Source organism: Sceloporus occidentalis, unplaced genomic scaffold (genome assembly GCF_023333645.1).
Source record: "Sceloporus occidentalis isolate IW3139 unplaced genomic scaffold, rSceOcc1.0.p SCAF_452, whole genome shotgun sequence".
NCBI classification, from domain to species: Eukaryota; Metazoa; Chordata; class Lepidosauria; order Squamata; family Phrynosomatidae; genus Sceloporus; species Sceloporus occidentalis.
Window position 1 is genome coordinate 155,867 of NW_028317432.1, and position 12,002 is coordinate 167,868.

At 40.7% G+C, this 12,002-nt stretch overlaps 1 protein-coding gene across 1 annotated transcript in view; it reads left to right on the forward strand.

Moving 5' to 3' along the window:
* The window catches only part of LOC149271891 (transcription factor 20-like), a 53,123-nt gene that overhangs the window by 13,736 nt on the left and 27,385 nt on the right, over nucleotides 1–12,002 (forward strand). The window contains exon 3 of the mRNA XM_089507031.1: nucleotides 7,005–7,098. Coding sequence (XP_089363157.1) covers nucleotides 7,005–7,098 — 94 coding nt within the window. The remainder of the gene's footprint in view (nucleotides 1–7,004; nucleotides 7,099–12,002) is intronic.

Here is a 12,002-nt window from a genome sequence, read left to right on the forward strand (position 1 = left end):
TGATTCCTTGTTGGCTCGCAGGCTTCGACTCCAGACGTCTGCCTGTACTACCCATTATTTGCAGACTTCTCAGGGTGGGAGGGTGTATAATCCAAAAGACATCGCTGATCTGTTTGCGAAATATTATGACTCCTTATATAACCTCCGTCTACAGACGGACTTACCGCAACCGCGTTCGGTGGAGATTGCTGATTTCCTCTCCTCTCTTTCAATCCCTCGGCTTCCTGCAGATCAGTGGGAGGCTTTGGTGGCGCCGCCCTTACCTGATGAAGTAGAGCGTACCATTGCCGGCTTGAAGTCTCATAAAGCCCCAGGTCCAGACGGCTTCTCCAATCTTTATTATCAAAAATTTAAATCTATTTTGGCTCCTCGCTTAAGTGATCTCTTTTCCTGTTTCTTGGAGTCTACACCCCTCCCTGGTGAAATGTCTGAAGCCTATGTAGTCACCGTCCCTAAACCCGGGAAGTCCCCTTCGGCTTGTGAAAATTATAGACCTATATCCCTGTTAAACACGGATCTTAAGCTTTATTCCAAATTGCTTGCTAACCGTTTGAATACCTTGCTTCCTACCTTGATCCGCAATGATCAGGTCGGTTTTATCTTAGGTCGTCAACCGTCTGATAATACGAGGCGCATTATTAATATTACCCATCTCGCGAAATCTACTAATACACCTTGTGTGATGCTTTCTTTGGATGCGGAGAAAGCTTTCGACCGCATTCATTGGGGGTATCTGCTCTCTACGTTGAGGGCTTTTGGCTTACCAGAGAAATTCGTTACCGCAGTTTCTGTCCTCTACGACCAGCCCCGTGCGCGAGTCTATACCTCTGGCTTTCTTTCGGAGCCCTTCGCTATTAGCAATGGTACCCGCCAGGGATGCCCGCTCTCGCCGCTTTTGTTTGCTCTAGCCATGGAACCGCTGGCGATTGCCATCAGAGATCACCCCGATATTGCGGGCTTTCCCATACGTTCCGTTGACTCTAAAATTTGTCTGTACGCTGATGATGTCCTCCTGACACTCACTAATCCAACGATTTCTCTTCCAAATTTACATGCGTTATTGTCTACTTTTGGTAATCTCTCGTACTACAAAATTAATGGGCATAAAACGCAGGCTCTTAATATAGGATACGAGACTTCGGTGATTGGCGCCGTGTCCGGGACTTTTCATTATTCTTGGCGTACGGACTTTATTACATATTTGGGGGTCCGCATTACTAAGTCGGCTGGTTCCTTATTTAAATCCAACTTTCTACCGCTTTGGAATAAAATCTGTGACGATTTAAACAGATGGTCAAAACTGGAGATTTCCTGGCTTGGCCGTATTGTCTCTTTCAAAATGAATTCCCTCCCCAAATTGCTTTACCTCTATCGGACTTTGCCCATAGCTTTGCCTTCTGGATTTTTTCGCACGATGCAAACCAGACTGTCTAAATTTTTTTGGCTCCACAAACGGCCCCGGCTTCCGTATCATATTTTACAGCGCTCTAAATTACTTGGTGGTTTGGGTATTCCTAATCTCAGGCTCTATTATCTTGCCTCCAACCTGGCTCAAACCCTTCTTCTCTTTTCAGATCCATCTAGGGTGGCCTGGGTGGACCATGAATCCTTGTTTACTTCCCCATTTTTGTTACGAGATCTTCTGTGGCTTCCTAAGAATTCTAGACCTCCACTGCCGGATGCCTTACCCACGACCTCGCTCTCGTTGGCAGTGTAGGACAAACATAAATCCATGTTGCGGTTTCCTGATCACCTTCTCGGGCATGCCCCATTGTCTTCGTTGAAACCCGTTATCCCTCATGTCCACTTAGATAATTGGATACGTTGTGGTGTCACTTCGGTATCCCACTTGCTCTCCGGGGGTCGTCTACGTTCTTTCCAGGACCTGCAGAGTACTTTTTCCCTGCCCAGTCGTGATTTCTTTAAGTATCTACAGGTTCGGCACGTCCTTTCGCAGCATCTGAGGGACCTCCCTGCCTCCTGTCCTGACTCCCCGATCGTTCGGCTTTGCCTGAAAGCCCCTTGTGTTCCGGGGGCCATCTCGGTTTGTTATACTGCTCTATTGGGTCACGGGTCTGATGACAAACTTCCATTTATGCTACAGTGGGAGAGGGAACTTGGCAGGGAATATGATGTTCAAACTTGGTATCATGCCCTCTCCTCGTTTCAGGGGGTCTCAAAGAATGCTACTCACTTCGAAACCAATAGGAAGGTTCTCTTTCGGTGGTATTATGTTCCTTCCAGGCTAGCTAAAATGTTCCCCTCCTCCTCCCCATTGTGCTGGAGACAGTGCGGGGAAGTGGGCTCCATGCTCCATGTATGGTGGGGCTGTCCTGTGCTTAAACCCTACTGGACGGCTGTTTTTCATCTCATAGTGGAATTGTTGCATATTCCAATAGCGGCCGAGGTGGAGATTGCGTTGTTAGATATGTTTCCCCCGTCATTAGCCTCCCCATTGCGAAAACTACTGGGTCATGTCTTGATCGCAGCCAAGGTTTGCATTGCGCGTAAGTGGAAGGACCCACTCCCCCCCACAATTCAGGACGTCTTGTATGCGCTTACTACAACCCGTACTTATGAACAGATGGCGCATTCCGCCTCTAACACTCCACACATTTTCCATGACACTTGGGCGGCCTGGGATGAGTATTATACTGCTACATTCTGCCCTATGCCTAGTGGTTATATCCTGAAAGATTTGCGGACTGTTTGGTATCGGAAGGCGACTCTGGCATCTTGATTACCTTTGGGCTTCTTCTCTTTCTTCTACTGCTTTCTTCTTCTCGCTCTTTCCTCATTCCCTTTTTTTTTTTTTTTTTTTTTTTTTTTTTTTCTTTCTTTTTCTCTTTTTCTCTCCTTCCTCCCCCATCCCCTCCCCATCCCTTCCCCTTCCCTCCCCCGTCCCTTCCCCTTCCCTGTTCCTAAAACTGTAAAATCCGAGATCTGTGTGACATATTGTATACATGTTATACCCATATGATATTTCTACATTGTTTTTCCGCATTGTATGGCGGTATACTTGTAGTAATGTCCAATTGTAATGCGCATTTTTTTTTCTGTTGTTTTTCTTTATGTATTTACTCCTATGCATTACATGGAGGATACTTGTGTTATTTTTATGTCTGATCTCAATAAAAATTCAGTTTAAAAAAAAAAAAATGGAACGTGATACTCTTGGTTTTTTATTTAACCACACAAAAGAAAGAAACAATTTTTCGAATTGATTTAAAGTTCTTAAAGGAACTGAAAGTGGAATGGATCTAAACAAATAAATTATTCTGGGTATAACATAAGATTTTAATATATTTAATCTTCCAAACCAAGATATTTCTAATTTTTGCCATATCGATAGTTGAATTTTCAATTCCTCTAGGAGATTGTTATAGTTATTTTCTATTAAATCAGAAAGATTATTATAGATTTTAATTCCTAGTTAATTTATATATGGTCTTACTTCGAAGAATGAAATCTCATTTTTCAGATTTTGTATTTGAGAGGTATTCATATTAAAGTTAATAATTTGTGTCTTATTTATATTGAGGCTGTAATTAGAGTATAGACTATATTCTTTTATACATTTTATCAATTCTGGGATTGAGGTCTCAGGTGACGTGAGACTAAGAAGAATATCGTCCGCATATAATGCGATTTTATGGTCTAATGGACCAGTTGTTATTCCTCTAATTTTATTTGATTGTCGAATAAATACTGCTAAAGGTTCGATGGATAAAATATAAAGCAAAGGGGCTAACGGGCATCCTTGCCTCGTACCATTTTTAATATAAAAATAGTTAGAGTCCAGATTAGCTCCTGAAATTTTAGCTTGGGGATTTGTATATAAGGCTAAAATGTTGAGAAGAAAGTTTCCATCCAGACCAAAGGCTTTTAATGTTCCTTGTAAAAAAGACCAGTTAACCCGGTCAAAAGCCTTTTCGGCGTCAAGGGCTATTAATGTAGCAGTTGATTTAGAGTTTTGGAGTTCGTAAATAAGGTTCAAAATTCTTCGCGTGTTGTCTTGTCCATTTCTCCCTTTAAGAAAGCCCGTTTGGTCTGGGTGTACTAAGTCTTGCATTACCTTAATCTTTCAGCTAAAATTTTAGAAAAAATTTTTATGTCTAAATTTATTAATGAAATGGGGCGATAGTTTGTAACTTTGGTTAGGTCTTTATCTGGTTTGGGAATAGGAGTTATAATGGCTTGTAGCATTTCATCTGGGAACTTTTTATTGTTTGGTATCTCTGAAAATATTTTAAGTAAAAGTGGGGAAATGACAGAATCCAATAGTTGATAGAAAGGGGCAGAGAACCCATCAGGACCAGGAGCTTTAGATTTAGGTAAATTTCTTATCGTATTTCTTATTTCTGAAAGTTGTATAGGCAAATTTAATTTTGCCAATTTCGTCATGGAAAGTTTTGGTAAATTTAACCCCTCCAAAAAAGTATTTATCTGTAAATTGGTTTTAGTTATGTCCGGGAGATTATATAAAGATAAATAATAGGACCTAAATGTTCTCCAATTTGTATAGGAGTCAAATATAATTTATTGTTTAACACAATTTTACTAATTCTATTCCTTTGTGTTCGATTTTTTAAGCTTATTGGACAGATTTTTACTAGTTTTATTACTACTATAATACCATTCTTGTTTGAGTCTAAGTAGAGATCTACTAGTTTTCTCAATTAAGTTTTTTTTAATCTTATCTTGGACTGCACTAATCTCTTCAAAAAGCAAATTCGATGGATTTAATTTATTATTAGCTTCTAAATTTGCCAAGTCAATTTGGGGCATCTTTGAACAAATTTAGTTTCCCCCATCAAACCATATACATTTGAAAACTAGACACCCCAAGTTATTTCAAATTTCAAAGTTATTTTTGTCATGATTTTTGTGAAGATACAGCGCTAATTTTAGGACTTGCCCCGTGTGTGTTTTGGATTTTGTTTAGCATTTTGCTGGAAAGGGATGATTACCATGATGGTAACATTACTGGATAATTATTTTGCCACATTGTTAACCACATTTTAATTTATTTCTTTGATCGCTTTCTTAACCTGTTTAACTCCATTACTTAATCTGCCATACTTTTTTTGTTGTCCTATGGTTTGTAGGAATATGCATGTCATTCTTGAAGAAGTAATTTGTATTTAATTTACTTCTATGTTTCATGTGAGTCCTACCTATGATCCCCTACGCTTTTTGCAGCTAGTTCTTGTCACTTGGATGGCCTGGACTTAGGAAGACAGCGATTGCGTCACATGTGATGCACGTTTGTTGTAGTCATGTAAATATTGAAGCTACAAAAGATATCTAGAACTCTCATACAAGCAATGTATTGTTGCAAAAGCACCAAAATGTTACTGTATTCGTGACAATATTCAAACTTTGTGCCACTTGTTAGTGGTAAAAGACCAGTTAGGAAAGGTGACAAGCAAGTTTACTGACTGAAAATCACACTGTATTGATGCCGCCAGCACAGATAAAATGCTGCCCTGCAGTATGGAGGATGTAGATCTGACTAGTTGGTTCCTTCAGTGAGTCTATACATCCCCCATACTGCAGGGCAGCATTTTATCTGGGCTAGTCAGCAATATGTAAAAAATATGCCCTGGAAAACATGCCTGATGTCGTCACCCTAATGGTAGATGTTAATACAGTGAAGACATTTTAAGCAAGCTTGGGATAGGCATAAGGCTAAGCTAGATGTAGTATAAGGCCAGGTACTACATTCAGAGGTTGGGCAGACTGGATAGGCCGACTTGTTCATACCTGCCCAATTCCCAGATTGGAAGCATAGGACTTGCCACCTTTGCCCCAAACAGCCTGCCTGTGGCATCCTAGCCTCAAACAGCCTCCTTGTGCCATGCTTCCCCCCCGCTATAACACACATTCTTTCATCCACTCATTCATATACTTATTCAGATACCCATTCATTCCCTTAATCACGCATACACGTTCATACAACCTCACCTACCCCCTTACCTGAACTGCAGAGCTCTCTGTGCCGCTCGCAGCTGCAGCTCAATCAACCCCTACATTAAACCGGCCCTGTGCAGCGGCCGTTTAATTTAAATTTAGCAAGGCCTGGGGGGCAATTGCCCCTCCCAGCCCGCCTCTGTCTATCACAATAGAGCCAAGAGGCTGTTCCAATTACCACCCTCTCACCAAAGAAAATTCCTAAGCTTCTGACCTTGTAGTTTTAGACTGACCTCTTGTCCTACAGGAGAGAAGTATATTTGTTTACCTGTTGTATGTTTAATATTTTTAGGTAATTATAGATTCAAGGCCTAAATGGCACTGAACAACTATGTATTGTGACGCCCAATGCCATGCCATCATGCTGTCACCATAAAATGATTGGCTATTTTAGTTTTGGTTGCCTCATAAATTTGTGCCAAATCACGATTGCAGTGGTTCATTCACTGAAAGGTTTCCCCCTGCTGGGGAAAACTAAAGTGGCGTTTTATACACCATGAAAACAAGTTATTCTCATTGTTCGTCATGCCTATGCTGGGGATCAGCCTGTTTCCATCTATAGCACTGTGTTTGCAATTTACTATGACAATATTATATTTGTAATTTTAGGAGGGACAATATATTTTTAATAAGTTTGTTAAATAGTGTACTAATACAATATTTGGAGGTTTTGTGTGTCGACCTTACTCCATGCACGAAAAGATACTCATTTTTGTCTATGCATAAATATCTATGAATAAAATAGTATTATTTCTTATATATATATAGAGAGAAATTATCTAAAATAAAACTAACAAGCATGGTGGTAAAAGTGTATATTGATATGCACATTTACTGATGCTCTAGAATCATATATTTCAGCAGACAGGCTATATATTAATATAAACTTTTCCCACCCCCATTCTTATATGAATGTGTGTGTGTGTGTAGAAGAAAAACTTTATTTGTAGATATTCCTACAGGGATACACAAATTTGTATTTTTTGTTAATGCTAACAGTATTGCTGATATGTTTCCTTTATTTTCCACAGAGATGTGCTCACTGCCAGGAGACTGGAGCTACACTAGGCTGCTACAACAAGGGTTGTACCTGCTGCTATCATTTCCCATGTGCCATGGACTCAGGTAAGGAAGTAAAGGGCTCTTTCACGGCCATTAAAGACTGTTTATCTTTTCACAGCTAGGGCTTTCTCTCTGCTGACTTAATTACTTCAAACAGGGTCAGCCAGAGACTATGGACAATTACTCTTGTTTTCTTCAAAATTATAAAGCTTTGCTTTAGAACCCTCTTGCACTTTACCAACGTTTAACAGAATTAGCTATTCTCTTGGTGTAGCCTACAGTCAAAGTTGACCAACATAAAGAAATGTAGAGCAATTCAGTTTTCTTCTGGTGGAATAATCCATTCTCTTGAATAATTTAGCCTTCTATATACTGCAAGCTTTTTGCATTCACAATTGTAAATAAGACCAATGAGAAGTTTGTGAAGTTTAAAAAAAAAAAAAAAAAAGTGAATTCTACTTACCAGGAATTCCTTTTCCTTGCTCATCACACGGCACGAGACTCCCCCCAATGAGGTAGGGTAGAAAACAAATATATTAAAAGACCTCCCGTTTCCTCTGCACCCTTATGTGTAATACGAAAGTCATACCAGAGACAAAATGCATTGGGTGAGAAATGCACTGCCATGAAATGAGCAAGGAAAAGGAATTCCTAGCAATCCAATCTATTTTTTTCTTACCGTTCCTGGCAGCAAGGCATGAGATATAACAAAGAACAGGGGAGTGTTAGATAACAGCTGCCTGAAGGACCTTTCTACCAAAAGCTGTGTCAGCCAAGGAGAAAGAATTAGAATCAAAACTATAATTATTGATGAAGGTATGAAGACTACTTTAAACTCCAGCATTACAGAATAATTCTGGAGATGTGTCAGCTGGTTCTACCCAGAATGTGAGCAGTAACCTAGTAGTATGAACCTTAAGGCCGCTTGGAGGATTCTTCCTAGTAGTGTTATAAGCTACAGACCTTGTTTAATCCACCTGACGACTCAAGCCCTTTGTAAACACCCAAGAAGACAACTAATAAATTAGTTTGTTTGTGAAACCTTAGCACTATCAAGATAATAAAGACACATCTTCTTATATCCAAAGAATGCAGACATTTCTGCACTTCTGAAGAGCGACTAGGGATGAAAGGTGGATTGCCTGCTGGCTACGAAAGCAAGATGACACCTTAGGGACAAACTCTGGGGGCAAATCGTAATCTTGTCCTCACAAATTGGCATAAATGAGATACATTTCCAGATAACCCAGTTTCTGGCACAGAAGCAAGAATACAACAAGACAAGGGTGATGGTTCTGGTAGTCCACAGTGATGTTTAGGACAGGGCTTGACAAATTTGTTGTGAATCTAGGCGCCAGGTAAAAAAGTTAGGAGCCAGGATTTTTTTAAGCTAACAGTTGGTCAGGAGTGATCTGATCATCATCAGCCCACTTACTAAAATCACAGTGTTTGACCTGGAAGCACCCTGGACTTTCAGGTCAGTGCTGTTTTTTTTTTTTGTTTTTTTGTTTTTTTTAACTCTTTCGATGCTGATGTTCCATTGGAGCACAGCATTGACTGATATTTAGTCCCCACAAGCTTGTGGGGACAAATGTTAACCCCTGCAATGCCACGAATGTGTCATACACAATTGTGGCATTGAAGGGGTTAACGCTGCACTGTCGCTCTCATGGAGCGATCAGGCAGCAGGGGGGTGTTGGGGCTGGTCTCCACACTCATGTGGAGATCAAAGAACCATCTCCCCTGTCCCTGAAGCTGCCTCTGGCAGCTGGGAAGCAATTGCTGGTCTATAGACCAGCCACTGCAGGGGGGAGTCTCTTTGATGACGACTGTAGGCTTCCATGCCTACAGGAATCATCAAAGGGCTTGTGGGGGTCTTCCAGGCAGACCACCAGCAGCAGAGTCCGGTACAAAACGGGAATTAACCCCTAAATGCCGCGATCGCGGCATTGAAGGGGTTAACGCTGCACTGTCGCTCTCATGGAGCGATCAGGCAGCAGGGGGGGGTGTTGGGTCAGGTCCCCACACTTGTGTGGGGGCCCATTCAACACACAACCCCCTTCCCTGAAGCTGCCTGTGGCAGCTGAAAACACGATTGCTGGTTTAACAGCAACCGTGTTTTCAGCCTACAGGATCACTCCGTGGGAGTGATCTCAGGCTCGGGGGCGGGCTCTGTGTGGCTGTGCTGTCTGCCCAGACTCCTGGGCAGACAGCAGCAGCGCCCCCGTGTGGTGACTCAGCCTCTTGCATCCACAATTTTTTCTGGATATAAGAGGCTGACAAAACCTAGGCGCCAGGACAAAATTCTGTCGCCATGGCGACCTGGCGCCTGGGATTTGTCGAGCCCTGGTTTAGGACCCTTTTTCAAATCTAGATTGTTAGGGATTTCCCTACTGTCAGAAAATTCTGGCAGAGATTAGGCTGTTAGCAGTCACACTCCTATCATGCTAAGTCATGTTGTTGATTTTTTTTTTTGTCCAATTGTGGTGTGTTACTTACATTTAATAAAAGTGTGGCTAACACACCAAAATTGGACAAAAAAATACAATAACAATATTAATTTATATAAGATTGTTGACAGCAATCACACTCCTATCATGCCCAGCCAACCAGTATATGCTGGAATCTGGGTATGTCTGAGATTGCTCTTAACAATCATAAAATATATATATATATATATATATATTTATTACATTTTTTTTGTACAATTTTGGTGTGTAACTTACTTTTATTAAAAGTGTGGGATTTTTTAAAATTATTTTTAAAGGTGGGGGGTCATTTTCGGTGCATCCCTAGAATAAATAGAACTATTTCATTTTTACTTAATCAGAATCCTGAATTTGTAGTCACAAAACTTTCTAGGCCCAGAAATCAGTGAGAGGAAAAGTAAAGGTTTTGTGTCATTTACTTTATTTTAATCTGCATATCTTATTAAAGGCCATATTTTCTCACAGTGAAAAATGAGTGCGGCCCTCGCACATATACAATTCTGATGGAGTGGCCCATTGCAGAAAAAACTTGGACACCCCTGATGTATAGTGCTAGAGCCACTGTTTACTATAGTGTTAGTCAATGTGTGTATACTGTTTGTGTGTGTGTGTGTGTGTGTGTGTGTAGAGCTAGAGCCAGTATTTGTACTGTAGTGTAGAGTGAGTATGTATAATGCCAAAGTAAATGTATGTAAGTGTATGTAGGATAGTGTGTTTGTGTATACGAGTCTGATGTTAGCGCGTAAAAGCACATGGTGTTGGATGTGTAACTGTATGGCATTAGTGTGAGTGTGTGTTAGCATGCTTGCGAATGAGCATATGGTGTGTGCATGAGATGTGTGTTTGTGAGCATATAATTTAAGCATGTGTGTGTCTGTGACTGTATGATGCTATAGTGTGTAAGCATATATTAGTGTAGCAAATTATGGGGCATAGGGTGGTCAGGTATATGACCTCAACCTGCACAGGGTGCTGGAATGGGGGCTAATGCATTATGGGCAGCACAGGATACATTACATGCATCCTGTTAACCTCCCATCCTGTCCCCAATGGGATGAGAGGATTTAAACAAAATGCTTGGAGGAGAATCCCCCCTACTCACTGCTAATTGGAGCAGTGGGGGTTCAAATAGCCAACAACCCTATCCTGTGCCTTTTGACCTATTGGAAGGTGGGGGTAGTTTAAGTACAGAAAAAATACATTTAAAGGGGGATGGAGAACAAAAAGAAGGGGTGAAGCAATTAAAGAAGAAATAGGGAGGGGAAAGAGAAAACTAGTGGAAGAGACAAAAGAAAAGGTAGAGGGATAAAAGAGAGAGTAGAAAAAAGTGTTTTATTGACAGGCTAGTATGAGATATATTTTGCCATTTCAAAAATGGAAGAGGTAAAATGATTTTTCTGTAAAACTGTCTTTTGTGCTTTGCATATCTGTGAGCAAATTACGCTGACAAGTTGTAAAGGTTTTTCCATGTAAGCACGAGAGGATAGATTAAAGTTTTCCATGGTAACCATCAATTCTTGCCACTCTCTAGAGAAATGCTGGAATGTCAAGCTTAAATGCGCCCACACGTTATATAATTGCTGCAAAAATACAAGTGGTGGCTAGTGTTAAAATCAAAGATGGCAAAAAGATGGGATGAGGTGATGCTTTGTTTTTGTAGGTTAGTAAAGATGCTCTATGTTCATCTTGGGCACTGCTGATTTCTTTTTCCAGGAGGTGGTTGGGGTAGCCATTTTCTATGAACCTAGACTTCAGATGTTGTGCCGTGCAGTTACGCTGTAGTCTGTTGAACAGGCCCTTAGGCCTGTTCAAGAGCCAAGGCTAATAATGGCAGCTAGGTTTTAGTTTTGTTGTCATGGTTGTCAATAGATATCCAGATCAAAGAAATGTATCTTGGAGCTACTAAATTCACTTTTGAAGAAAAGACCCCAGTCATTGGTGTTGGTGTTGAATTGAAGGAAATTGTTGAGTTCTCGTAGTGGGCCTTGCCAAATGAGGATATCATCAAAAAGGGATACACCGAAATGAAAATTCTGGATCGAAAAGGAAAATTCAGGATCCACTTGGCCGAAACCAAAAATGACCTCCCCCTTTAGAAAAGAAAAAAAACACGCTTTTATTAAATCACACTAAAATAGGACAAAAAAATAACATAAATAATAATAATATAAGTCAAACAGCAGATATATATATATATATATATATATATATATATATATATATATATATATATATATAATTAATAACTGCAATTAAACTCCTATAATGCCTAGCCGGTGAATGTTTGTGGGATGCGCACAGACAACCTCTGCTTCTGCCAGCAGTACCGGCCAGCAGCAGCGGAGGTCTGCATCCCACAGACGCCCCACCGGCTGCCCACTAGACATCAGGGAGTCTGAAGCATGGGTCATAAGTAAAGGGATGCACTGGTAAGTTGGGGGGGGGGGTAAGAGTGGCATGGGCGGGTTAAATGATTTT